Source organism: Aythya fuligula, chromosome 15 (assembly GCF_009819795.1).
Source record: "Aythya fuligula isolate bAytFul2 chromosome 15, bAytFul2.pri, whole genome shotgun sequence".
NCBI lineage: Eukaryota > Metazoa > Chordata > Aves > Anseriformes > Anatidae > Aythya > Aythya fuligula.
The window spans coordinates 9777173-9803961 of record NC_045573.1 but is presented as its reverse complement, the minus strand read 5'-3'; the positions used below and the strand labels follow the sequence as shown (position 1 = coordinate 9803961).

Below are 26789 nucleotides of genomic sequence, written 5' to 3'. Positions count from 1 at the left end.
GAGACACACAAGTTTTCACAGGGCCCTCGCCCTGACAGACTACTACTGACATCAAGAATTCAAATAACCAAAACACAGACTTCTACTCCATCACAAAATTTAAGCATTAATTCTTGCAGGGTGTTTTCCTTGCTTGTGATGACCTAGTTGCACACAGTTTATAAGCAGTCTGTCAACAATATTGAGCAGTAAGTTTCCCTGTATTAGCGTGCCTTCTTTAAAGTCTGCTGGACTCAAGCACAGTAAAGACCATATTCCAAACTAGTAGTCAGTTACGTTTTACTTTTCAGAACAATGAGCAGTCACCATGACTTCTGATAGTGCTAGTAAAGACCTGAAGCATTTAAAGCCAACAAAATACTCCTGAACATTGCATTCTTCATTTGGATTCTAATACAGCTAATTGTTTTGCTGTCTACTTACTAACCACGTCAGAAAGAGTCCTTCTGAATTTCCTTCTCATTCATTTTACTGCAGCATATCCCATTCACACTTGTCTAGCTGATTCCAAAGACTACAAAAAACCGAACATGCTGAGTACAGGAAATGATGCAAAGTGGAAGGAAGCAGTAACATCTCTTCAGCACACAGAGCATACGCTGCTGCAAATGCATACTGTTCTGAAAGGCATACAACAACGGAGATAAGCCATATACAAGTAATGGTGATAAGCCATATACGAACAAGGGTGATAAACCACATCCGAGCAGCCGGCCCCTCCTCGCTTTCAGGACAGGTCTCCCGAAACACCGCAGGTGCAATGAGAGCCAGAAGCGTGACAGGTCCCAGAAAACTCCTCCAGATTCTGACCCTCAGTGACAACGGCAAAATCAAGTTTCTTAGTGACTGACATCATTACACAATTGCTGTTTGCTTTGTACAGGGCACTGAACAGAAAAGAGCAAACAGCGCTATTTCCCCAGTGCCCTGCTGCTGCCCAGGAAACGAAACCGCCAGGGAGCCCCCAGGAACCGTCAGGGAGGCCCCAGGAACGGTCAGGAGCCGGGCTGTGCAGGAGGAGCCGTGCTCACACCTCAGCCAGGCGCCGACCCCGTGCCTCAGGCCCGGCGGGGCGGCCCGGGAGCCCCGGGGCCGTGCGCGTTCGGCCCCGGTCGGCGGCCCCCTCCCCCCGGCGGCCCCCTCGCCCCTCAGGGCCCTCCCGTCCCCCCGCACACCTTCTCCAGAGAGGCGTCCATGGCCGGGGCCGCCCCGCGGCTCGCCGCTTCCGCCAGGCCCGGGCGGCTCCACGCTGGCAGCGCTGACGAGGCGGCGGCGGGCGGAGCCGGCAGCGCTCACTGAGGGCACGGCGGCGGCTCCCCGCGCTGCGGAGGGCGGGGGCTGTGAGGGCGGCCCGGCCGCGATGGCGGCGGGGTGGGCGGGCAGCGTGCTGCTCTACGCCGGGCTCACGGCGGCCGGGGACGCGGCGCAGCGGCGGGGCCGCGGGCAGCCCCCGGACTGGGCGCAGACGCGGCGGGTGGCGCTGCTGGCCCTCACCTTCCACGGCAACCTCAACTACGTGTGGCTGCGGGCGCTGGAGAGGGCGCTGCCCGGCCGCCGGCCGGCCGCCGTGCTAGGCAAGGTGCTGTGCGACCAGCTGCTCGCCGCCCCGGTCGCCGTTGGTGCCTTCTACACGGGTGAGTGGCTCTGCTGCGCCCCCGGCCGTCCCGTTGCCGAAAGGCAGCCGAGCGCGGCTGTGAGGGAAGCGGGGCGGCTCAGCGGGCTGTGCCCGGCTCTGCCTCACGGGTGTGTAGAAGCACAGCGCGCTGCCGTCAGTGGTAAGGGATAACCTTGACAGCCAAGAAATAAGAAGAAACTTTAGACTCTGAAGAGACTGTCTGCATGGTAGCGGGAGGTCTGCGCTTTATGACCCTGCCAGGAATTCGCTCAGTTTATGACTGGAGAGAAAGGAAGCCAAGGAAGAAGTCAAACGTGACATTTTTACTTTCTGCTCATGTCAGAATGCGAGCAGAGGCTTGCCCAAGGACCAGGAGGATGTGAAGGACCGAAGAAGGAAGGGAGGGTAAAAATACCTAAATTAGGTGGCAGCAGGAGCCTGTAACGTGTCAGCTGAGAGATACTGACAACCTCGTGGCATGCAAGTATCTAGAAAGATACCTGCGGTGGGCTAAGTGACTTCGGGTCTCTGCTATGTGCAAACGTGTAGCTTTAGATTTTAGATCAATTTGCTACAAGCATGTTGACATAGAAGTTCATAGAATCATCAGGGTTGGAAAAGACCTTTATTTGGTCCATCACCCTACTGCCAATGTCACCTGCTACACCATGTCCCTAAGCACCACGTCCAACCTTTCCTTCAACACCCACCACCTTCACTTAATGTAGGTTACATCTTCCAGTCACGGTGGGTGATCTCTGAAGGGCTGCTACAGCTTTTAGAAAGACCCCTGGTTTGACATGTGAAGGTTCCCATCACAGGGAGTAGTTTAAAGGGTTCATTATTTTGACTATTTTGCATTTTATCTCCAGTTTGTATGGTTGAATCCATAATTTCAAATCATGCTGCTTTTCTCTTCTCTTGGGTTTAATGTTGGGAGCCTGCTGCGAGGTTGTGTTTGCCTAGAATTGAGAGGAGCTTGGACCAACTAGAATTTATTTACAATTTTGAAATGCTGCCTGTGGAGAGTTCAACAAGTAGGTTTTGAAATTGTTCTACTTGTCTATTCTAGGATTTGGATATAAGGTAGATATTTATGAAGATAAAAATAGCAGGCTGATTACGGCCAAAATAAATTAAAAAAAAAAAAAAAAAAAAAAAAAGGTGCCCTTTTCCACTGACTTCAGTGGGCTGGGGCACCTAAACTCTGTTGAGGACCTGGGCCACTTCTGGCAATTCAACAGTATGCACGGTGCCTCATTCTGTCTCCTGGGTGTAAGATGTGCTTGTGTTGTATCTGCTTCTACTGCCACTGCAGAGTTACGTGGGCAGAGACCACATAACTGAGAGCCACATAACCTGGAGAGCCAAGTCAATAGATGAGGATATACGATGTAGCAATTTTAGGTTGTAGGAATGGTATTTTTTCTTTGTAATATTTATCAGCTTTTCTTTCAAAATGTATTTTGAGAACAGTTTGGGATATTATTGAAAAAAAGTGAACGTTTTATTATTTTTTTCTAATTGTCTTAAATATTTTACCACCAGGTATGAGCATCCTTCAGAGGAAAGAGGACATCTTTTCAGACTGTAAAAATAAATTTTGGAATACCTATAAGGTAAGACAAGCGATTAACTCATCACCCAGCTACACAACAAAAATAACATTATTGCATAAAATACTTTAAATATTATGTCTTCCTCTAACAGCCTCCATCTTACTTCATTATTTGATTATGTGTAGGAAACTTTTAAGTACCAGCAGTCATCTGAAGTCCAGGCAATTTGGGGAAGGCAGGACTGCCAGATGGATGAAATATTCCCATTCCAAAATTGCACAATATTTATATATATATATAAAACACTTGCACCCAGCTCTGTTTGAGTGAGAGCCCTACAACACCGAATTCGGTACAACACCGAATGTTATACGCTAAGATTGTACTACTTTTCCTCTTAAGAAGTACGCATGCTCCAGTGTCTAGTTAGCAATACTGTTGACAACACGTACGTGAACACCTGTTAAAAACATTAGTTATAGAGACATCTTTTTTAGGAATCATTTTGAGCCTGTACTTTTCACTGACAGTCTTCTCACTTTCAGAAATGCAATCCCTTGTTCTAAGAAGGCTTGGATATAAATAGCTGGTTTTGGTTAGCATTTCTCTATACAGAGGAAAAAAATGTGTGCTATTTCAGAGCTGAGCAACTTAAGAATTTTAAAGATTTCTCAGGCACGGGAAGAAAGATAGATTAAAATAAAAGTATAATAGAAGGAGAAACTGTGATGTACAACGTGCATTTCTCTTTACACTGGTAGGATGTAGGTAGGATAGAAAAGGATTATTTTTACTGCTGGAGAAGATGACTCTAAAAACAGTGCCCACTCTATGCTATCAAAACATAAGGTTTCTATTGACCTGATGTTCTATGAGTAAATTCTCCGTTGATTTTTGCAAGAAAGTCTTACGTGTATGAGTAACTAGAGGGAGCATTGAACGTGTGAAATAAATAGTGTTCAGTGGTATTTTTCATTCATGGCTGAAACAAATGTTCACATATTTAAACATTTGTTCACCCATCTGGTAAATGTGCTTATGTATTTGGTGTCAGGTGACTTTGAAGACTTCACTGTAATTAGAGTTTTGTATTTAAAATGAGTCAGAATAATCTCTTGGAGAAATTCCTTGCATGGCAGCTCATAAAGATGATTAGTAGTTTAATATTGCAACCTCAAAGTTAACCAGCTTAATTTATATTTGACCATCTTCTATTAACTTTAATAAAATATATTTTAGTCTTTGCTAAATGTGGTAGGAAAAACTGAATCTTTGTGGTTGAAGTCTACAAGATTAACATGATTCATTTTCATTTCAGACAGGACTGATGTACTGGCCTTTTGTGCAGGTGAGTTTCGGGGTAACTCAGTGAGCCTTTCTGTAAAACCTTATGCTATGCATTTAGAGGATATCTAACCTAATGAGAAGTCAGTGGAGTTTTGGGGTGTTTAAGTACAAGACCTAACACTGACTGGAGCACTAACTGAGCTCTCTCTCCTTCCAACACAGCTGTCAAACTTTGTTTTTGTTCCCGTTTACCTGCGCACAGCTTACACTGGGCTTTGTGGCTTTGTCTGGGCTGCCTTCATTTGTTTTTCCCAAGAGAGTGGAGATGGCACAGTAAAGTCAGCATTTATGTGGCTCCAAAGAGGGAAGGTCAATGCAGATGAAGAACCATCAGAGAAATAAGAACTTCAGTTCTGAAACGATGCTAAATTGTTAAAGTGAGCTTATGAAAGTCAGTAAACCGCACTGCAGCCTCATTGCTGTGTTTAGAATAATTATCTCAACATTTTTTGGTTAGTAGGAACTGTGTGTCTTTTTGCCTGTTTATTTTTTTATAAAATAGGCCTATTGTATATTGGCACTTAATTATTTTCATGCTGCCAGCCCATCTCTTCTGGGAACAACTGACTTACAGGGCAGCATAAGCATTTGCACATCATGTCAGACTGTCTCGCTGGGGAGAAATATTAACTGTAATTTAATTTTCAAGCAACTTGTAGTCTCTAGAAAAAGGGGAATAGAACATTAAATCCTCAATTGTTGTATTTGACAATTGTTATCAGTGCAAGATTGCTTTTGCAGAACAAAATTTAATAATTTCTTATCTTAACAGTGGCACCAACTCTATTTTATTTAGAGGGAAAAAAAAAAAAGACTCTATTTGTAGAAATATATTTGTGTTCCTTTTCTCTTAACCGGGAGAACAATTGTGTTTGGACAATGCTCTCAGCCACATGGTCTGATTTTTTGGTGACCTGGTGCAGACTCAGAAGTTGGACTCAATGATCCTTGTGGGTCCCTTCAACTCAGGATATTCTATGATTCTGTTCATAGGAGACACTGTCATATAGTAACTATACATAGGAAGCTAGGAAATGGTGAAAATCAATTATAGACTTATTTTGTCAACTGAGGACCAGGTCTGGATGTAGGTAGGGATAATAAGGGAGCTCTTAGTTTATTAGAACAACATTTTACGCCTTAAAATTTAAGCTTGAAACAGTATCTGATTTAACCTATCTTTATGATGATTGTAAGGACAAGACTTAGCCCTCTTTGTTGTGATGATAATAACCACTCTGAGGAACATCTAAGTTCCTCAGTCTTATCTAAACAGTAAACCAATGCCTGCTTAGGCTATAAATGTACACTCCTTTGGCCAGCAGCTGTACTACTTAATGTGTTGGTTACAATGGTTTGTCACTGCAGGAGCCCAGTGCTACTTAGGTCAGACAGGGAAAGGGATCACACAAGCACTGCCCAATCTATTCCAGGTAAAACCAAGTTTAGCAGGACCCGTTAGTCAAGAGTGGTGCAAAGTACCTGTGTGGCCTTTACAGAACTACAGTATATTGGAGGAGGTGGGGGGGGGGGCTCTTTATACAGTCCGTTTTGGTGGCAGACAGGTGAAGGAGGTAGCTTCCTTCTCAACAGAGAAGTCAGTGCAATTCCATCATCACCTGGCACAGGCAGACCTGGAAGAGGGCACCTGCACCTGCCGTAAATAATTAATTTTAATCGACTTTAGACATCTGTAGCATGGACATCTGCAACTTGGCTAAATACTTTAAGCTCAACTTATAGTCATTGGGGGAAAACAGGTAGTTTGGGATATCTGTCTTAGGGTAGGATGAATTGTGCACTGTTTCTTACCATCACTAACAGTCCAAGGTGACTTGCTCTTATGTAGATAATTTCATTGTATGTGTTCATATGTGGTGGGATGAATTCCTCTTCTTAATGTCTGTCTTACATGTCTCTATGGGAATAATTCAGTGGGTGTTGTTGCACGGATCCCGCAGCGTATATTGGGCAGTCCTGAAGTAGGACATCCCAGTAGGAATAGAAATCCACAGAGGAACTAACTGCATTTTATCTGTCTACTTAAAAAAGGAAGTTTGAAAGAATAGACATTTCAGGCTGCTATAGCTGTTAAATTGTTATTGTGTGTATATATTTAAAGTCCTCAAAATAAAGAAGCAATTCTAGTAGTGTTTTGCTGTTAATATATTTTTAGGATCAGAACAGTATTTTAGTCTGTTCTGTCAATGAGACTTAAAATTTTCAGATGATATATGATAATTGAGTATTTGACTTTATTTTTACAGATACTTTTTATTTTTGCTTGTGCCTTAAGTGTTAAGGATTAATAGAATTCATTTGGAGAATGGAACTGGAAAATAATGACATTACAAGGAGCATGAAGTAGGGGTATGGTGGTGTTCTGCTGCATGCTGTAGCAGTATGCCATAGTCAGCTGCAACTCTGTGGTGCAGAGAATTATTTCTGCATGTGTATAGTTAGTAAAGCTTAATCCCTAGGTGAACCAAGAACTTGAAACTCGTCTCATGATCTTTGTAATGCTGATGCTTTTCTTCAGCAAGAGCATTTAATGAATGGGAACATCCATCTTTTATTTTAAATAGCTTCAAAGCTTACATAAGCTGTGCTTTATTGCTCTAGGCTTTTGTGATGCCAGCTTTTTCTTGGGAATTTGAGCTAAATCCTGCTTTGTCTTCAAATTTATCTGACTGTGGGCTTCAGGGTTTTCTTCTGTATTTTTATTACGTGAAGCATGGTTCTTTCATGTAATGAGAGCCTGCAGCTCTTATATTTTAGTAAACTTAAGATTGTGCATATTTCTCTTTCACTTTCTCTCTTTTTCTTGATAAACTACTTGATGGTTAAGTAACCCAAATCTCATTTCACATATGTTTTTATATTTTTGTAAATACCAGCACTGATTGTACTAATACACGTTCCAGACCCACATAATACAATAAAATGAAGCGTGTGTGTGTCGGGGGGGGGAGGGTCAATTTCTCAGTGTGCATAAATTGATGCACCTCCTAAAGATTTCCCACCTCTGTCAATTCAGTCTGTTGGAGGACCAACCCTATTAGTTATTAAAGACTATTATTTCTTGATAAAATTTTGACTTAGAAGATTAATTTCACAGAATGGTTGAAGTTAGAAGGGACTTCTGGAGGTCCAGACCAGGTCATCTAGTGCAACTCCATTTGACACATACATTACTGAATTACTAGGAGAATCAAACACAAGTTATTTCTTTAAAAAAAAAAATAATAAAATGAGCTGTGTGAGAATTGTCCTCTTTTTGTTCCACCACCCTTTCAAAAACTGTCATAAGAGAGTTAGGTTTTATGACTATTTCAAGGGATTATACTGCTCTTAATGCCAGCTGAACATGCAGATTTCAGTAACCAGAAAGATAGGAATAGAATTAGACGTCACATAGGTGCTCAGGAAAGAGGGAACATGCTGCCAACAGCTACTAGCCATGCATTCAGATGACATTTCCATTTCATGGATTCTCTCTAAGAGCAAATGTGTTGAGAATACAAATTTAGATCAGGTGCAGTTCTAGCTTCATGTTATTCTGGATAGCTGTGGAGACTTAAAATCTGAATTTGACAAAATTAAAATTTGAAAATGTATTTTTCTGTTGCAAATCTTTCATGCAAATGAACCTCCTGTGCTTACTGGTATGTGAAATTCACCAGAAGGCTCCTGTCTTCTTCACACCAGAAACAACCATCCAGTAACACAGCATAAAATAACCAGTTTTATACTGTAGTGAAGGTGAAACAGCCTGTAGTTTGGTACTGTATCTGATAGGTAACTTCTCTGTATAGCACAGGCTCTGAGATCTATACAGCTTTTGCCATCTGTTGTGCCGCTAGTGCTTTCTGCTACTACTAGTGCCAGTCCAGTGAGATGTGCAAGAAATACTTGAATCTGTCTAAAATAATGAATTTCAAGTTGACTGAAAAATGTCAGTGTTTTTGAAAAGGTTTAATAAACTTTGAATGTTGTTCTTTGGCTCTGTCTGTCTTTAACTAGTGTGTGTACAAAAGCCAGGTCTTGTGCAAAGTTCTGTGGGATCTTCACGGACCACATGCAGTGAAAAGCTCAATTTGATGTCTTAGACGTTAACACAAGCAGGGTGAAAGGAAAGCAAGGATTATTCACCTCACTTAAAGGTTAGTTATATGCTTCAAGTCATCTGCCACTTTTGAACAAATTCAGAACAGAATTTCCATCTATAAAATCTCAAGCACCCAAAGACTGTGCTCTCCCTTAATTTCAAAGTTGCATTGTGAACTCACATTCAATTGCCATTCCACTATGATCAAAGTTACTGTAATCCAGTATAAACAAGAACAAAGAATGCAGATTGCATATCTGTATGGTCATTGCATACGCTCTTCAACAGCATTTGACCTAACAAACCCCACCTTCCTTTTTTTTATTATTAATTTATTAGTTAATTTAGTTTATTAATGTAATGTGGCAGTACCCAAAATGCTTGCACCATATATCCAGATAGAAAAACAGACATCCAAAGAGAATGGTAAAATGCATCATTTCCCCTGCGAGTTCAGGGAAAGACAGTTGGGAAGTGGTGCTGTAAAGCAACAAGGGGAAAAGGACAGCAAGTTGGAGTCTGTTTACATTCATATTCTTTGTAATCCAATGTGATGTGGTACACCCATGCAAATGCTTCCCTCTGCCAGGAGAAGAAGACCTTAAATACAGGATCTTGATGCAGTCACTCTTCTCCATTTTAGACTACAACAGATTAAATCAAAGAAAAAACAAGAGGGATTATGAATATATAACCTAGTAGGTAGTTCAGTCACCAGCGATATATAGAGAGAGGATATGCAGTTCCCAGCTCTGTTACTCTACTTCATCCAGTTACAACAGAAATGAAATGCATAAGCACTCAGATGGCTGTGATAAATTCAGTGCCTGGCCCATATGGACTCACAAAGCATGCACACCGAGTTCTGTGCCACATGGGATCCTTTATCTGTGGAGGAAGTGTCAGCTTTGTTCTGAGTTGTGTCTCCTTTTATAGGGTATAATTTGGCAGCTGGGTAAAATAAGGTACAAGATTCTTGCCTGGAATCAGTATATACGTATCTTACTATAAGTAAGATATACGCTTAGGGTGTGTATACACAGGAATAAACCCCCACACTATTACTGCTTTCATTTGTCAGGAAAGCAGCCTTCCTCTCATTGCAGCAAGATTTAGAAAAGAAAATAAAGCTAGGAACTGAAGTTGTCCATCTCTAGTCTTTTACTTCCTCTTGCTCTCTGCTGACCTTGAGACATCCAACTCTGTAAACCTGCTGCCTGTGGTATCCTTACCTTACCATTGCTCATACCTCTCTGAGGTCAATACCACCTTTATTTAATCACTAAGGGTGTTCAGCTACTTCCATCTCATGCATCACATATTTTACATCCAAAATATAACAAGATTGTTAGCTGTACCTGATTTCCCATGATACACCAATGACATTGAAGGATTTTACATTAGTTCTATGCTTAGCTCAGAGTGGCCATCATACAGTACTGAATTATTATGTGCTCCTAGTAACTGCACGATAGGATATGGCAATTACCTATGTGGTGTTTTGCTTACTGTTTTTGAGCAGAAGTTGAAATATCAATGCAATACAGGCCCTCCATCACTGAAGGCCACGTTTGGAGAGAAGTTCAAGCCACAAGGAAACCCTTTCAGAATTCAGGGCTGAGCTTCCAGTTCCAGTGAAGGTGGTAGCAAAATGCTCCACAGAAGAAATGGACATGCCTGTTATGACACAAGTGTAGTGCAGCATATACACTTCATGGGAACATGAATCAGCAAGGCACTGACACAGTCTGTGTGTGCACTGCAGCTTGCAAGCAGTTCTGAGCTGTGTGTGTAAGACCCAGATTTGTGTGGGTAAAACAAGAGGCTTACAGAAAGTCACCTTTAAACTTTGGACTAAGAGAAATGAGAGGCTCAGAACCTACAAGAACCCTGTTTGGGGGAGCATGTGCAGCGTTTGCAAATTTTACACAGTATAGTTACTACTTTAAAATGGTCCTGCCCACAAATCCACTTCAGTATTACTGAATTCCACAGTGTTTGCAAGTCTCCTAAAATGTCCCACACCAATTTATCTCACCATCTAAATTTGCTGGTCAAACATCTGTTTTTCTATGTAGCTATGGCCACTCATCACAGATACAAAAGCCACCTGCACAGTAATGACTCACCTGCACAACAGTCAGTCCAGTCATATGGACTGATTCCAAACACCAAAAATAAGACTGTTACATGGAAGACTTCACCACCCATGGTATTAGTAACATCTGACAGATGCTGTAACAGCTTTTGCTGTAAAATTTGTACCTTAAAAGGAGAGTGAATGTAGAAAGAATCCACTAAGACAAAAATAAAGCGTGAAGGAAAAGAGTTTAGAGAAGTAAGTTCCTGAAGTCTGTGTTATGGTCGCAACTACAGCCATTGGTCTGTGCAGATCGTGTCCATTTTTTCTGCAAGAAATATTTGCCCTGTCTCATCTGCCAGTGCATCTCCTGAATTTGTGCTGTGTTTTCTCACCTTGTATACCAAAAATAGCCGAGATAAATCTACAGAAGTGGAAAGCTCTGTGGCAGCTTTAATAGTCTCCATTATTCACCTCCCAGGAACTGTTGCAAATAGACTCTGCACATGTACAGATACAATTGTTAAACAGACCTAAAAACTTACCACAGCCTCACCTGAAATATACCTTAAACGAGCCAAATATTTAACAGGAGGTAACCAACCTGGACTGTGTTTTGGGAGCTCAATCCTGCAAGGTCTGTCTCAATATTCAGTGCAGCCTCAAGCCCATGATACCAAGTACTGATCATGAGCACTAACAGCCTGAGGGTAAAGCTCCCACTCTTCTGCACATCACTGTGGATCCTGGCAGCATAACGAGAGAACTGAGAGGACTTTGCAGACATTTAACATGTGCTATGAGTTTATAGACTGCTTTTTAAGCGTTAGCCTGTTTTCAGATAGAAAAATGAGTACGTACCACTCCTACCTAAAGTAACCTAAATACTTGCTTGGTCAGACCCAGCTTTAGAGGATAGATCTCCAAATCTGCATAAAAGATAGGCAGTCAGATGCTGTAGCTCCAGTGCCACCAGCCAACATCTACTGCACACAAGTCAAATCATAAGCATCAGCATACAGAGATTTAAAAAGATAGCATTTTTTTTCCTAGAAAAACAGTGTCTAGGACACAAAGTACTTTCATTTAGTTTGACCCAGACATTGGGAAGCCTGTCACATCTAACCCAGAATTAGTGCCACACTGTTCACTAAAATTTGCCATTAATTGCTTGTCCTTTGCTTCCATAGCTCTGCTAGAAATTCAGCTATGGAGAGACAGTAAGACATTAAATATATAGTCCATTTTTTCGGTGTGCATGTTTGATAAAACAGTTAGAGACACACAAAAAAGAGTATTACATTCATACAATATTTCACAGGGATACATTAATTAAAATGGATGACATTTAATAGTGTTTAGGTAGAAATACTTACAAACAAATATTTGGATCACCACCTTGCCCCAGACTCACAAAATTAATTCAAAACACCTTGGTTGCCTTCTAACAAGCTCATTAGAATGCTTTGCTTGTCTGCAATACACAGCACTTTTAGGCTAGAGATGCACCTTTCTATCCTGACAGAGATGTAGGATAGCTATGGAAAAAGATCAGAATCCTGGTTACTTAGCTGCAGCTATGGTGAATTATTTATGAAGTTACTTTAGCCTAAAAATTATTTTTAAAGGAATGGTTCATGTATGGAAAGGCTGTAATTCCAAATAAATAAATAAGCATACAAACGGTGCTAACTAAACACGAGCTAGGATTCAGAAAAAAGGGAATGACATAATAAGAACTTGCACTGGATTTTGAGGCCAGGCCCTCATTCAGCCAAAGCTGTACTGCAGCAGATCCTCTTTCAAGTACAGAATGGCATGGCCAGGGCTTCCAAGAAGTCCTTCATGCTCCCATGAAATCAAAGGTGGAAACTACACTAAGAATGTATTTTCTGTATCAAGGACACTGCTGTGATTTTTAGCTATCCCATTCCTCTCTCTTTTTAATTCGGATGGTATTAATTATAACTCTTTGAAAAGCAAATGAGGTCTACTTTGGCCTAATACAGATCTCTTAAGGAGACTGGTAATACAAATGTCTAAGACATAGACTAAGAATGACACAGACCTGATTGTTGCCCTGTGATAACGAGTCTGTGATACAACAGGGTCCCACTGACTCAGATGAGCCCACACTGTGCTGTGACACAGGCTGGGGACGCTCACAAACAAACCCTTTTTCCCCACTCTGTAAAGCTGTCTGTGTAGACTGGCTGTAATGACTTGGGAAAAGGTGTTATGTAAAGGACAGATTTACCGCTACAGCTCCCAGGACAGCGCACTCCAACACACTACATCTCATGACATAGCCACAGTTGCATGCCATAGGACACAACTGGGTCCTTGAAAGAGCCCTGATTTGGCTGAATTTCAAGCAGATAATATTCATTCTTACTTTTATAGGGATAGTGCCCTACAACAACCCTATTGTGTTATGGGCTTGTATAGGTTCTTTAGTGCAGTTGTGGCCCTCTTTGTCTTCATCCCACAGCCTGTCTGCTGCATAGGATCACACAAGGGAGGAAGCATCAGGGAAGGTAAGTGAGTGCCTTCCTAAATCTGTTTGATTATCAGGTTTTCCAACAGGTAAGCATTTTCCTGTAATGCTCACAGCCTTTCACCTGTGCCAGGACATTTTTGTGCTATGCATATGCCTGGCAAGCAAGATCTGGAGGTGGCAGAGAGGCTGTAGCATGGCAGTGTGAATGTGTGCAGGCTTACAGCCCCCCAGGGCTCCTACACGTTGCTGGAACAGTCTGTGGGATGTGGGGTCAGGGCTGTGCAGGGTACCAGGAATAACTGGGGAAATGCTAAAGATGTGGAACTACAGAGAATCCTAAGAGCTGAGGGATGAAGATTGAAGAGGAGGTATTTTCACAGGGAAACAGGATTAACCATGACATCAGATATCAAAGAATTTTGATAACTCCTCCAACACAGAGATGTTCTTAAACAAGTCTTGGTGTTTAAAAAAAAAAGTTATAGGACAGATTCATAGGAGTCCCACAACCTGCACTATGCAAGTAATCAAATCACATGGGCACAGTGCCTGTTCTGTCATGGTAATTATGGATCTGGGTATTTATGCCTACAAAAATGGAATAAATATGCATAATCCACTTAATTTTGTTTCATCAGCTGAGCTGCAGCTTTTTATTATAATGATAAATAAATGAAAACCCTAGGCAGAAATGTAACACTTCTGTTATTTCTGTGTTAGAATGACTGTCCAATCTGACAAAGAACAACACCCCTGACTTCTGCCTTTGCTGTAGCCTCAGACTCTCAAAGCAGCTCTTCAGAACCCACTTGGTTTACAAGGTGTGCCCATAAAGGCAGGAGAGCTCTGAGAACTTCAGGCTGAGCAATCTTAGGTGCTTGAAAGGCTCCTGGAAAGCAAAGAAAGCATTTTCCCCCATATGATTTAGAAGTCGTACCGCTGTTAAGAATTTTGCCTGAGTAAAGTGTGCCTGTTTTATATAGCATTGTGTCTCTGTGGGGCGTCAGTGATGTACAGGGGAGGCCAAAAGAGCACTAGATAGGAGCGTGGCTTTGCCAGCTGCTGCTGACCAGCTACAGCTCCTGATGGCAGGACTCAGATGAGAAATGGGAAGGGAATGAAAGCAATCAGAGGAAATGACAGCAAGAGCAAAGTGCGCCTCTGTTTTTCTGCCACGCATTATCTACTGAGTAGCGAGAAGAGATCTCAGTTTTTATGTTTTCTTTCTTAGCAGTCTTTCAGCAGAAGAAAACCAACCTTTCCAAGTGGAGGAATGCATATGTACTGCTGAGTGAACTGAAAGGCATCATCAGTAGGGGATCGTCCCCATCAGTAGGGGAGAAATTTAATTCCACTTGTGAATGCAGCAGTGAAAATGCTCTAAAGTTGCAACAGCAAAAATGCTGACTTTAGAGCATCAGCAAAATAACTGCAGTGCATTTAGGCCCCAGACTTGCAAACATTTTGGGTCAAATGGACCCATGTGAGCTTCCACATGCCTGCTCTGAAGTCTAACAGCCTAAAAGACTATGCTCTTACTGGATTTTGTGACTTTTTCAAAGGGGGCAGGTGAAAACTTTCTAGTTACAATAAATCACCTCATACATTCTTTGTTTTACGTAATTAAACTTGGTGCATCCCATCTACTAATTAGTGGGTGTTTTTCTCCCATGCTATCAAATTCAGAGCTTTAAATACTTGCTTATTTCTAGGATAATTCCTCCATCTCTTAAACAAAGCACTTAGATTACAATAATCTAAAACCTTGAAGGGATGAATTTAAGCTAAACAGTTCTCAGATCCACCAAAAAAATTGGCCCTTTCTCCCTAATCAGCCTGTTTCCCTTAGTCCAAGTCTCATCCAGATCCCAGATGGGCTCTTGTCTTCCTCCCACACTTGTGTTCCTCACTTCTACTACTGAGTCAGTCCAGCCCACCCCAGCAGGCAGCTGCACTGTCACCCAAAATCAGCTGTGCAGAGTGCTGCCACCAGCTTTCCTGCTTGACTCACAGCTTTGTTTGGGCTTCATCTCCAAAGGCCAAAACCATCGCGGATGGAGCACTGCACAGTCAACAAGAGCTCTCCAAGCAGGTCTGGTGCACAAACCGTGGCAAATCCCTGCGGAGCACAGCTGACAAGGAGAAATCACTGTGCCCTGCACATCTTCCAAAATATTGTCTAGCTCATTTTAATTTGGTAGCAATTTGTTAACAGCTCTCAGGAGAACAAAATTAAATACAATTTCATTGTTACAGTTTTAAAACTGATGCGGAGGTTCTCTCTCCTCTAACATGTAAAGCATGACCCCTAAACACAACTGTTCATGAGTATAGCAACAACATGCATCGGTCCAACTAGTAAGTACGTCACTGAGTATAGCAGTAGTGCTTTTGTAGCACTGAGGGTTGAAGGGCAAGGCAAAGTTTGTAGGCAAAGGTATGTGACAGACGAACTTTCATGCACCCAGTATGTATTCAGCATTACCAGTACACCACCACTCATAAACCAGGCACGGAGTGCTACAAACCCTGATTTACTGAGGGGCACTGGGCAACCTGTCTCAACTCCTGCTTCATCATCTCTGCATAAGACATAACGATACCACACATGATAAAATGCAATGGGATTTCACCAGGAAAAGTACTCTGTAACTGCAAAATGCTGTTGAGGGATTTGATCCATAAGATCTCCCCTCCAATAAAACAAATAACAACAACAACAACAACAATAATTATCACTGCATTAGTGCTTCCTGCACAGTCCTTTCCTTCTCTTCTATGCAGGACACTGCATAAGCAGCAAAGCTCCGTGTTTAGGAGAAACACAAAACCTCACCGCTTGCTGGGCTGCTGTCCTGGGGCTTTTGCTTGGGTGAGGGTGGGATGAGGGACATGCCTCTGGGGGCAGGTCCGTGGGGCAAGGCGTGGGGTGGGAGCAGGGGGTGAGGATGCAGAGGGGGAGGATGCAGGGGCTGTGGGAGCAGGGGAGGAGGATGCAGGCGGGGAGGATGCAGGCGGGGAGGATGCAGGGGGTGCCTCTACCTTTGCCCGCCCGCCTCCCCCGGCCCAGCCCCGCACTGAGCATGTGCACGGCGCCGCTGCCTGCCCCCGCCGGCCCCCGGGGAGGGGTTGGAAGGATCGGAGGGCTCGGCAGCATCGCATCGCCGCCCGGCCCTGCGCCTGCGGGGGGCTCCGGGGGGTGGCGGGGCTCGGGAGAGCGGCGGGGACCATGGAGCTGCGGAGGGCCGTGGAGCTGCGGAGGGCCATCTCGGCCGGCACGGAAGCCGAGAGAGCCGTGAGGCGCTACGGGGCGCTGGAGGAGACGGAGTGGAAGGCGGAGGCGCTGGGGAGAAGTGAGTGGGGCCTGCCCGGGGGCGCTGCGGGGGGTCCTGCCCGGCTCCGAGCGTACCCCCGGGCTCCGAGAGCAGGGGCAGGCGGCGGGGTGTGGGGGGCTGCCCCCGGCCGGGGCCGCGGTGCTGTGGCAGCGGGGGCTCCGGTGTCCCCTGGTGAAAGGGAAGGGTGGCCGCACGTTAGGTCTCCCTCGCTGCTTGCTAGGTGGGGTTTCATACCTGGCTTTTCATAAATGGGTAGCCTGTAATACACCAGCTCTGAAAGGCGCGGATGGCAACCGCGCTATTCGCCCTCGTTATCTCCGGCAGAGGGTACAGCGCTACGGAGGGTACAGCGATGCGGCGCGATGTATTTAGGAGCTCCACTCATGCTCTTTGGTGGAGCAGCTTTGCTGAAATCGTAATTTTCCAGCAAACAACAAGTGACATAACCTGTCCAAAGTGCTGGTGGAAAGATTAAGTTAAAAGATAAACAGTTGCCAATCTGAGTTATCCTCAGGACCTTGTCTTCCCTGAGGCACGGGGGTTATTCTGTTGGCAGGACTATCTTCTGTACAACCCAGTAAACCCCTCTCATTGGCAAGGTAACCACTGAGGCAAGAAATCTTACTAACGATCACAAAAAGCTCTGTGCTACTATAATGAAAAATATTTTCTAAGTTACAGCAAGTGTTTGGTTAGGTCACGGGAAGAAAAGCTTTCTGTGCACGTGCTGGGATATCGTAATCTTTGCTGATACCGGGCTTGCCGATACTCTTGTTTCACGAGCTATCTGATGTGCATCATGAAGACTCACCTGGATGCCTTTTAACATCCTGGAGCTTTGCAGCATCCCGGTAGCAAATTTTTGCCAGCACTTCTGCTATGTTCAGGCTTCTCAGCTACTGCTGTGTTTGTCAGGCTCTGTTCTGGAATCATATTTTACCTTTGGGTTTGGTTTTTCAAGAATATGTTGCTGTCTGCCATATGCTGATGACAGAGGTGTAACTTTCCCACTCCAGTGCTTCAGTTGCAGTGTTGGTTTTGTTGCAGTGCCTGGCATACATTCAGCACTGAATAACTCCCCACTTGCTAAAATGGAATCGAAGACTGAAATTGCTGTTGCCTGAGCTGGTTGACTCAGCTGCGTGCAACAGTTTTGGAGGTCCTCTGACATGATACAGACTTGTGCTTGTCTTATTCTCATAAATAAGTCTGGTTTTGTTGCAGAGTCAGCTCACAAACTGAGTGCAGTGCAGTGCCTGTAATAATAATAACTGGTACCTGGAAGTGACAGGAAGGTTACATCTTGCAAGCTTTGCATCATCTGTTTGGCAGAGGGGAGTGTGGACGCTGAGGGGGAGGACTGATCTGCTCAAAAATGTGTGCTCAGCATTGAGCTTCCACCCAACTCACAGCTTGACCTGGTACCAGAGTGGGCTGTTGGCAGGACTGGAACCAAGTGTCCAGGTGTCCGCACCCTGGCTCTGCTGCTGAGCTGCCCTTCTACACACTAGATTGGGTTTAGTGAGAATATTTCTGTACGTGTATAACAATGTAGATGTAGAATAAGAAGTAATCTAGAGGCTGTCTGCTCTTTGAGAAGTAGAAAATTATTATATTTAGAGTTTGCTACAGGAGTAATTGCTTTGTTTGTCTGTAGGATTCAAACAAATACTGTAGAAATGCTTTTTATGGTAGCTGTTTTATATGATCTCACGTCTCTTTCCTATTTTAATGCTAAAACTGACTTCTGGTCAAACGTCTTCATTGATTAAAAATAAAGAGATCTTACTATTTGCTTTATTGCTTCCTTACAGCATAGGTCCTAAATTGCATGGCACCACGACAGTAATCTCCGGAAGGTCTGGAAAGAAGCTGAAAAAACATCATCCGATTTTCAGTAATGTCATCAGTTAGCCTTTGGTATTTGCATATCAGTCTAAATATGAAATGCTAAGTGGTATTATTAATGAAAGCAGGAGTCCATTAGTGCACAAAGGTTTGCCCTCTTTACTCTGACGATTTGTGTTGTCTTAAACCAGAATCTCTGTGGAGGCAGAACTTGTTAGGTACCTGTACAACAGTCTGCACAATACAATGCTGTTTCCTGGTTGGTGCCTTTGCATGCAAGTGTTGTTGTCTCACAAGGAAATGCACATCTTGATTACATCAAGTTTTGGTAGTTGTTAGTTTCTACTTCACCTGTTAAATGGAGAGGGGAGCTCTGTTTTAACATCTCTAACTGTGGCATAGAAAGCATTGCTGGTTATTGGCTTTAACATAGACGAGTTACTTCACAGCTGTGAAGCATAGTATCAGGCACATTTCTATTGTACAGTGCTCTCTTTCAGCCAGATTATCAGTGCTGCTTCTATTCTACCATAAATGAAGATCTGATGCCCTTACATCCCAAGAGGGATCTCCATTGGGTTTGCATGCACAAATACAAAGTAGGTGGTTTGAAGTTTGTTCTTTAACAAGACACTGGAGCCGCCTTCTTTACATACTGCTTACCATGTACTGAGCAACTCATATGTTTTCTAGTGCATACATGTTCAATACAGTCAGGCTCATACATTGAATGACTGTGATAACGTGGCTGAGCCTTCTCAGTAAGTGATCTTTACGATATAGTCTCAGGGAGTCTGCTGTGAAGCAGAGCACTCAAGCATTTTGGTCAGTCCTTATTATCAAGTGCACAGCTTCATTTAGAATCATCTGTCTTGCCGTCGGCAGGGACTCGTAAATGCCCTGATTAAATAACTGCATGCCGTGCCAGGAAAATCGCCACAAAGAAATGAAGCAGTTTTTCCACCAGCCTTTTAAACATTGCATTTCTGCTTAGCTTTTCTTCCTCTTTCAGTTAGTATGAGGTATAGAAATAAATTCAAAACGCAAGGTGAATGTCTCAGCTTCAGTCAGTATAAAGAAGCAGAAAAACGCAAAAGATTATTTTTGATGCAATTTAGTACACCATGAAATTATTTTCATTTGAATGGTAACTGGCTATGAGCTGCCACCCCTATTGCAAAGATTCCCTTTTTCAATTGTTTTTGAGTATGAAGTGGCAATTAGGGGGAAGGGGGGAAGGGGGCCTCAGACCAGCACTGAAGACTGCAGTAGCACAGACAGTGGTCTTGTAGCCAGGTCTTTTCTCTTTGGTGAGGAAAGGGTGAGGAAAGGGTGAAGAAAAGGCATCTGTGAATGCCCTGGGTTCGGGCACTTGCTTTATCTACTGGGAACTACTTGTGTCATCGTTAAGGCCTGATTTTCTTATCAGAACAGGATGACTACCTCCTAGGACAGGATCTAGCTTGTGATGTTTCAATGTTGCTTCTTAACACTTCATAATCATTTGAAGAATGTCTGTTGCAACATTACAAATAATCAAGTGGCAACAGAGAAATACATTTGTCTTGCACAGCAAAGATTGCACAGATAGAGTCCTGTGACATCTACCTGTCATTCTAATCACCAAAGAGTAATTAGGATGGATTTGTATTAATCAAGTGCCTGTAGGTATTTGTCAGAAAGCAGGTAAATGTCAATTTGTTCTTGAATTTTTGTGTCAGCTTGACGGCATTTGGAGATTTAATAGCTCTGTATATCTAGTGTGGACATATTGGATAGCGTGTTGGTTCTTGTGACTTCAAACGGACTCCTGCACCTTCATGCTGTATCTGTCCCACGTGACTGTAGAAAAGCAAATTTGTTTGACTCTTAACAAAGGTGGCCACAGTCTTGATACTTGGTGGGGTGACAACTGGATGTCCTCATTCTTTCTGTCCTGCCTCATGAGAGTGAGGGGTGACATGCATTGTCCCATTACACAGAGAAGGCCCTGAGAAATGTGGTTAGAAAGATGCAGTGGTGCTCTGGGCTGTCAAGACAGAAACTGCAGAACAATGCTGGGCATTCAAGAGTGTTAGCATGAGGGACGAAGGGGCTGAAGTTACTACCCGCCCTCCCAGTTAAATCCAAACCTGTATCAGTCACAGCTGTTTCTACCATCTAGCAGTTAAGACAAACACATACCTCTAGCAGTTAAGACAAACACATACCTCTACACCTTCTCCTGTGATGCCCCGCAGACCACACAAACTGTGTATTTCAGTACCTCTGGGTGCATTACTGATGAAATATTGGTTAGTAACAGGATGAACCGTGACTCTTAGAGCAGCTTCTTCCATGTGCTACTTCATGTTGATCTCCAGAGCAGATCCCCTTGGAGATGCACTTTCCTATCTGGTGAGTCTCCCTATCACATGAGTTTTGTGCTTCCTTTGCTTTTCTACCTAGCTATGGGCTATGCATTTCCAAGGCTTCTCAACAAAAAGGGCAACAAATTTACTCCCTAACTTGCTCCATGGTTCCAAACATAATTGTATCCTGATGATACCTTTGTATCCTACACAGTCCAGCCTGACCTACAAAACACAAACAAACAACTACTCCAATCTCATCGAAGTCAAAGGGGCTAGTTGTAGCAGAAATCTGGCTAATTCTGGATGCTATCAGGGGCAACCCGGCAAAAAAGAGATGTTGGTTGCTAATGAAAAATAGTCAGGATCTTACTGCTCTGCCATCTAGTTGCACATCAGCAAAGGCATTTCTCTCTGCTGCGATGCTCGTAAATCAGAGGGTTAATGACTCCCAAAGTCTCTGTGCCCAACTGTGTGTACCAAGTAGGAAATGAACACTTAAGTGTGTAATGCAGTGTTTATATCCAAACCAGTGCCCATCAATAATTTCTGGAAATGATGAGGCTCAAGTGCCATATTTGGGACTGTTGCTCATGATTTTTTGTATTTCCTTTAAAGATATTTTACAGAGAAAATGCATTAGACCTGGAAAGTAGGACACTTTGAACCGCACACATCATCTATGCTGCTGGTAGCCTGTGGGATTATGGATTCAGTCTCTGTAATTTTTCTGATTATGTTCAGTAATTGATCCCTTAGTTGCATAGCATGTTTTCATCAGAGTAACCACTTTTTAGAACGTATGTGTGTGTCTCAAGGGTGCTTTATAAAATAGGATTAAAATTTGCATTTGGGATTGGGCATGCGCTGCAAAGTACTGTGTATCGTGCATGAAGTTTTTGGAATTTTCTTGTAGTTATTGAGCACTGTAAAGGTTGGAACTCAGCAATCCTGAATCCCAAAGTGCTTCTCCTCTGTAGCTGAATACGTTCCTTTTTCATAAAAGCCTTCCTTAATACAATAGTCCCAGAGACTCAACGAGTAAATAATGCCAATTCGTTTCCATGAAACGCATTCTGTTATCTAACTACATAAATGATACAGTACAAATGCATTCACAATCCAAAGATGAAAAATGCATGCTTGGAGGGCAAACTATATGAAATCACCAGGAGCACTGTTGGATAATTATTAGTTGCCCTTCAGGATCAGCATTGAAACATTAATTATCAACATTTTGTCAGCTCATAAAGGGCAAAATGTTTGAGAAAATAATCTCAAGAGAATTCATCATTAAATGAGGATGAATGATTTTCAATGAGACAGGTGGCTCATTGCTAAAGTCTAATGATTGCAAACTACCAAAATGTAAGAGGTAATTTGTTACTGTAAGAACAGCAGTGGTTTAAGGATCTTTTTGCTGCCCTGAACCTTCCCCCCTACCCAAGAAGCCTTTACTGATTAGGGATTTAAGAGTTTTTCTACAGGCACATTTGGTTTTTATATACTGATAAAACTGGCATAAAAGATTCTCATTATAAAGTGATTTAATGGTTTTGTTATTTTTTGAAGAAAAAAACTTCCAAAACCAGAAGAGGCATTAACAGCTCATTCTACCATTTAAGTCCTTTCAGTACACAAAGCCAAAGTAAATTTTAGAGTAATGTTACTGAAGCCAAATGAGCAAGACAGTGACCTGGCCTCCCTGCAAAATGACAGAGAAGTTTGACTAACATTTTCTTAAATACAAACAAAATGCAGTCGTGACTTCATTGACATCAGTGGAAATTTCCCCAGTGATTTCAGTGAAAGAAAAACTGGGCTCTGTGTGTTTGTCTCCCGGAGTCCTGTTCACCTTGATTCTCTTTAGAAAGCTCTGAGGGGGAGTCTGGGGGCTGCATCAGTTCCACAAGGATTCCCCTGGGGACTGGTGTCCGGCTGCTCTGATTTGAGCCGCCCAGCCCTCACCTCTGGCTGGGCAACTCCTGCAGTCTCGGCAGGCAGTGGTGAGCATTTGCACCAGCAGGGGCAATGCCATTTCAATCTTGTCTCTGAGCAGTGAGTGATTAGCTAAGAGATTGGAGTCCCTATGGTGAAAGGCTGGCCCTCAAACTGTGTTTCACAGAAGAGGAAGCCAAAGAAATTAATTCAGTTACACATTTGTGCCCTCTCTCCCCTCATCCAAACTCTAGTTTCTGCCTTCTCTCATCTTCTACTATGAGTGTTTCCTCTGGGCATTGTGTCTGGGAGGGGACTGAAATTATTGCAGTTTGGCAGACTCTAAGAAACAAGGCAGAGACATTTTCCTTCAGGCTGGTACTTGTCTGTAGCACAGACAAAGTATGTGGAATATTATAGCAAAGGACACAGCCAAGAAAATCAAGATCCATTTGCCTCTGCCTTTTGGTAAGTTGCTGAAATTTGTTGCAATTACAACATTTCTAGCAGTGATTTCCTACACAAAGAGAAGGTGACAGCCAGCTGTCCATTTGTGTCAGTGGCAGAGATAAAGACTGCTGCGTGGCCTTTGGGTCCTCACCTCAGAGACCTCCAGGGAGGCAGTCAGCTCAGCCTCACGTCAGCCCAGTGCAAGCTGTGAGGAAGAATGTATTAGTATATTTAAAGAAAACTGAATCAAAATGAAGGATGCCAAAGCAGTTAACTTGGTGAAAACAGAGGTGCCTAGAGAATGACTCCACTTCTGCAGATGAAAGGCAAATGCAAAAGAGATTTGTGTGCCAACTGTCATCATTGTTTTTTGTGAGGTGAAGAGATGGGGCCTGCGCTGCTCTACAGGAGCACATGCTGAGGAAGAACCAGCTGGTTTGGGATCTGCTGGCTCCATGGGCTCTGGTGGTTCCCACCTTTAAAGGGCCCAGCTTTTACCTGGCTCCCTGGAAGTGCTCTGCCCTGTATGTTAGAGAGCAAGGCCCTGGTATGATTCTCCTCAGCCTGGCCTTCTGCTTTGCTACCGGACTGTGCACCTTGTACGTCAGGGGGCTTGGCAATATCAACATCCAGCCCCCTGAGAAATTACCAGCCTTTTCTCCTATGAAATGTGAAACTCCTCTCTGGGCTTCTGAGGAGCATCTTCTCAATATTTAATTACTTGCTGGAGTGGGAATCTGTTATGTGAAACAATTTATTTAGTGTCTAAAGCAATTCTCCATACCAGTATCACTTTGGCCTTTACTGGCTTAGACTCAGATGTTTATAATATTTATCGAATGGTTTTAAGGGTGCCTAAAATTATCTACCAGCTGCTGGGCAGATGTTTAGAGCACTGTTAGACAACTGTGTTATTAGAGAATCACATCACAGAGAACAGAGAAAGAGAGAAACACACTTTCTAGTACATAATTGGATAATTTCAAAGGAGAATATTGTAAAGATGTGAAATTTAGAAATGTCACTGGCCATTTTGCTCCAAATTCACTTGCAACATATGCAGCTGTTTATCAATTAATGCTTATGGGATATCTTGCATAAAGCCATATATTCCTGAAGAGGTTTTGCAAGACTTAAAATTGAACATTTTGGTGATTTTTCTTTTTTTATGAAATGAAAAAAAAATAACGTAGATAAATAAGTATTTTTTTTTAAATATGAAACTCAGTAAGCTTTAAAAAACTGAACATAAGCTGAAGCTGCCACTATCACAGCATCAAAACACTGAAGCTTTGTGTTAGGATTACAGGATCAGAAAATGACTCCAGCAAGGAATAAAATGGAAAGTCAGGGCTGTTTCCTTTGACCACTGACAAAAATGACAGTAGGAAATGAACGAGTCATTTTTGTTTAATGCTCCCTTTTAATTCTCTGTTACATAAGAGTAGAGCATGAATTGTTTCACTGGAATGCGCCTTAAATACAGTCTTGCTCCTGAACACACATTATCCCAGATGGGAATGTGCCTTGGTTTCTTTGGGAGCTCTGCACCAGGGAAGGTACCTACCACAGTAACTAACTGTACCGGTTGCTATTTACAGCTCTCTGATAGCACCGAATCTCACGCAGGGCTGTGGCAGGGTTGGGCACGGAAACCTCTTCCTGAGCCTTCCTGATTCCTGGCTCTCTTCCTGAGCCAGACTAAAATAGCTCCTTGCAGATGAAGGTCCAACCCAGTGCCACTGAAAAAAACTGACAATGAGGGCTTTCAGGTCAGACCTTCAAAGGCAATTTTCCCTCATTTTTTGCGTCTCATTTTCAATCCATTTTCTCATAGAAACGGCTGTCAGATCATATACACTTTGCAAACTTTCCCACCAGGCTGCACACAGCTGAATATTCTCCCCATTCTCTGAGGGACACGCTGCTGTGTGAAGTGCACAAGGCAGCATTTTCAATTCATAACATGATGGGAAAAGAGGAAAGGAATATGCAAAAAGCAATGACAACTACATCATCAGTATCATGATTTATTTGAATGTAAAGTGAGTTTTCATCTCACAGATTTATTTTGAGAAGGAAAATGCTATTTTAAGTAGTCAGCATGCCCCTACCCTGCATGAAGTGCCCTGCACTAAAGAACAGCTACCAGGAGCTTTAAGTAATGCACTGCCTTTAAGATAATTGAAGAAATGCTAAAAAGATAGTCCCTTGTTCTCACACATCTGGCCTCTAAAAACAGGTAACTAATGCAGTTTGATTTCTGGACTTTTTTTTATTTCTGCATTTTTGAGGCACTGGAGGCCACTAGAGAGGGACTGACTGGTGGTTGTGGTGGAAGGTGAAGCACGGAGGCATCTGGAGGCTGTGACTAGCATGGTCCTTTTTTTTTTTTTTTATTCCTAAAGTGATTGAAGAACAGAGGTGTAACAGTGATACAGGACTATAATTGGGGAGGAGGGGAATATTAAGACCTATTTCAAAGCTTGGCTACAGTATATGGAATTATTTCCATATACTACGATGGGGTTCTGATCAAGGTGAGTGCCAGAGCTCTTGTACTGGCTTCAGCTGCGATTCCCACTACATTCAAGTCTTGCCCTTGATTCACAGACATGGTGTGTGCTACGGTGAATGACTGGGCTTTATTCATCTGTTCTCCTTAATTCCTTCTCTCTTTACTTTGTCTCCCTTTGCCTAATCCTCTAAGTACGTTCTTTCAAAGGAAAACAAAACAAAACAAACAAACAAACAAAAAAAAAAACATCAACTACAAAAAACCCTATAACTCAAAATACAGCACTCCTACCCTAGAATCATGGAACATCCCAAGTTGGAACGGACCCGAAGGATCATCAGGTCCAACTCCTAATAATACGTTAAGTTAGGCAGGAAGCTTACACACAGAGGAGTCACACTCTGACTTACACAATATTGTTTGTACACATTCCTAGATTTTATTTCACAGTGAGTACCTGACTCCAGGGTTCTGAGTACCCTAGGGTTTGTATAGGCAAAACTACAGTGATTTGAGGGCTGGACAGGCTACACCCAGTGAATATAAAGCACTCTGAGCTTGTATAGTCCAAGTTGAGTCTCTGCAGCAGAAGCATAATGCAACAGTGCATAAACTTCAGGTTAATTCCCTATCGAACGTGAAAGGAATGTATGAGAGCTGTTGCTACAGGAAGACAGGCAAAGCAATTTTTCAAGCATCTTCCTAGTTCGTTTTGTTACACTGATCTCATAACTGCTGATGTAAGTTGTTTTCTCAGTAACTGGTAACAAATTCTATTGTGTTTACCTTTTATGTAGAACACTCTGGATATAAAGTACCTTGGTGATAATCTCTTACAGTGAAGAAAATCACAGCACTTAATTTCATTTTTTAAAAATTGTGTCTAGCTCACAACAGAGTTAATCTAAGGTGACTATTTCCCTCTGGAAAGCTGTTTCACCCTCATGTTGCAAGCAAAAAAAATCTGTCTCCTTTAAGTTCTCCACACATATGGGCCTCTACACAAAGAACCCTGTCCTCGTAGCATGTTTTTGTTCGCTCTGCACAAGGCAGAAGAGATGTCTTTCAGATGTCCGGTCATGTTTTTCCCATTCTATGTTTAAATGAGAAGGCCACCCCACTGCCTTCCATGGGAGTAAG

At 42.8% G+C, this 26789-nt stretch overlaps 3 protein-coding genes across 5 annotated transcripts in view; 2 read left to right on the top strand and 1 right to left on the bottom strand.

The window, feature by feature from the left end:
* The window catches only part of PDXDC1 (pyridoxal dependent decarboxylase domain containing 1), a 31429-nt gene extending 30110 nt beyond the window's left edge, over window positions 1-1319 (bottom strand). The window contains exon 1 of one of the 3 annotated variants that reach the window (XM_032197599.1): window positions 1176-1319. In XM_032197599.1, the coding sequence (XP_032053490.1) occupies window positions 1176-1196 (21 nt within the window). In that variant the 5' untranslated portion in view covers window positions 1197-1319. Of the gene's footprint in view, window positions 1-423; window positions 523-1175 lie in introns of those variants that run through there. The other 2 variants (XM_032197598.1, XM_032197600.1) reach the window with 2 other exon arrangements.
* A 32-nt stretch (window positions 1320-1351) lies between these two features.
* Window positions 1352-5440, top strand: MPV17L (MPV17 mitochondrial inner membrane protein like). Its single transcript, XM_032197603.1, has 4 exons — window positions 1352-1634; window positions 3164-3234; window positions 4493-4522; window positions 4684-5440. Exons 1-4 carry the CDS (start codon window positions 1361-1363, stop codon window positions 4861-4863), a joined length of 555 nt encoding a protein of 184 aa, XP_032053494.1. The 5' UTR covers window positions 1352-1360; the 3' UTR covers window positions 4864-5440.
* Window positions 5441-16343: 10903 nt separating this feature from the next.
* BMERB1 (bMERB domain containing 1) overlaps window positions 16344-26789 on the top strand; it is a 50989-nt gene continuing 40543 nt past the window's right edge. Inside the window, exon 1 of the mRNA XM_032197602.1 lies at window positions 16344-16562. Coding sequence (XP_032053493.1) covers window positions 16439-16562 — 124 coding nt within the window. The 5' untranslated portion in view covers window positions 16344-16438. The remainder of the gene's footprint in view (window positions 16563-26789) is intronic.